Below are 1,828 nucleotides of genomic sequence, written 5' to 3'. Positions count from 1 at the left end.
CACACACACACACACACACACACACACACACACACACAGAGTGAAATAAAGTGAAAAGGAGGGCAGCACACCACAGTGCACAAGCACAACACAAGCCTTCGACTTGACTATGTTGTCAAGCAGCTGCTAATGTGTATTCAATATTGATGAACCTTGTTCTTTAGCCTCAGCTCTGAAACGTTTGCCCCACCCTGCGAGTTCAAAGGGACTGTCATTATTATGGTGTAATTCCAAGGAAGAAACGCACAACATTTGGATACACTGCTTATTTTGGTTCATGTCTTATAAAGTATGATTTGAATTATTGTTTAAAACACACTAGATTTTGCAATATTCTACTTCCTGGCCTCCTTTCAGATTAGCAAATATCAAATATCAAAATATCCAAAATACACATTACTCATATTCATTTTTTTCTACCTTTCTATTGGATGTTTGTACCAATTAGTACGTATTTAATGGTTATAATCTGCAAAACAATGCTTTCCCTAGAAATCAACTGCAGAAAAGACCTGCAGTTGACCTTTTCTGGTCGTTAAAATTATCATTGACATTCAAGAAAATATTTATGCTCAAAATTCTGACTTTAAGTAATCTGATTACATGTAATCTTTTCAGGTAATTTCTTTTTACAAGCTTTTACCAAGCATAATTTCTTTAACTAAAAATAATTTGAATAAATAAACTTTTTAATTACAGTTTTACTGACAATTATTGCAGCAAGTTTATCAGGGCAAACAAACATTAATTTTGTAGTGTAGTGTACTTTATGGACAATATCCAAAAATCTGCTATTCAAATAAGCACAATTGTTAATAGGTAATGCCTTATTTACACATGTAAACAGTATTTCAGAAAAATACTCACTGAAGAAAGGGTGGCTTTTAATCACAGTAAGAAACTGTTCAGCAAAGCAGTACCCTGTTCTGCTTTGACAATGTTATAGTACTTTTCGGCATTATTCACATTTCTAACATAGTGCAGTGTAGGTGTTTTGTTAGCTTTCTTTATTGAAAAAAACCCCCTCCCCAAAACAATTCGTACAAATTGTTTTCCTGAAAATATTACAGAAATTTGACCTCAGTTTCATTGTGTCTCTGAAATATTACACTCCAACAGTTTTCTGAACTCAAGTCTTTACTTATTTATTGGCTTTGCCAAGGCAAACATGCCTAACATGGTGAGGCTGTTTATCTGTGAAAGAATACCTCAGATCGAGTCCTCATTGACTTTTTTTTGGGCTTTACACCTTGTTAAACACTGATTCCTTCTTTCACATCCTAAGGCATGTTCTTTGATCCTTCCTCTTCCTACATTTTTGCTTTCTCTTCATGCTTCAGTCTGTTGTTTGTATTCTTCTAATTATTTGTTTAATTGTCTGCCTTTTTCCAGCATTTTGGAGTCCAGCCGCATCAAGCCAACTATCCTCCAGGATTCAGCTGTCCCCGTTTTCCTTTCCAACAGGTGAGGCTCCAAACAATCCAATTCTCTGCTGTCCCCAAACCTTTGAGCCAGCTCTAATCTGCATTGCTGAATTTACCTCCAACACGCGAGTGTGTGCATGCCTGCCTCGACTGTGAGTTGGATCTCTATTGAGTCTTTTTTTATTTCGTGAAACTGTCAGCTTGTATTACATATAAAAGTCCTGCCAATGTGAACTAAATATTCCTCAGAGATTAACCAATCTCTTGCAAGAATGAGGCAAAAATATAGGTCACATCAGATTCTGATAACGTGCACGTGTCTGTATGAATGTCTTGGGCATGAGCACATTTTGCGTGTACAGTTTGGTGTGTGTATTTGTGTGTAAAACCTGCCTCGCGTTATA

General features: G+C 36.3%; 1 protein-coding gene across 2 annotated transcripts in view; it reads left to right on the top strand.

Moving 5' to 3' along the window:
• Positions 1-1,828, top strand: part of LOC102299513 — a 42,428-nt gene that overhangs the window by 12,755 nt on the left and 27,845 nt on the right. For both annotated transcript variants that reach the window (XM_005936213.2, XM_042226365.1), the window contains exon 6: positions 1,393-1,464. In XM_005936213.2, coding sequence (XP_005936275.1) covers positions 1,393-1,464 — 72 coding nt within the window. The remainder of the gene's footprint in view (positions 1-1,392; positions 1,465-1,828) is intronic.

This window comes from Haplochromis burtoni, unplaced genomic scaffold (genome assembly GCF_018398535.1).
Source record: "Haplochromis burtoni strain Fernald_Lab_line unplaced genomic scaffold, NCSU_Asbu1 Contig_208, whole genome shotgun sequence".
NCBI classification, from domain to species: domain Eukaryota; kingdom Metazoa; phylum Chordata; class Actinopteri; order Cichliformes; family Cichlidae; genus Haplochromis; species Haplochromis burtoni.
The sequence above is the reverse complement of the archived record's forward strand: the minus strand, read 5'-3'. Positions and strand labels throughout refer to the sequence as shown.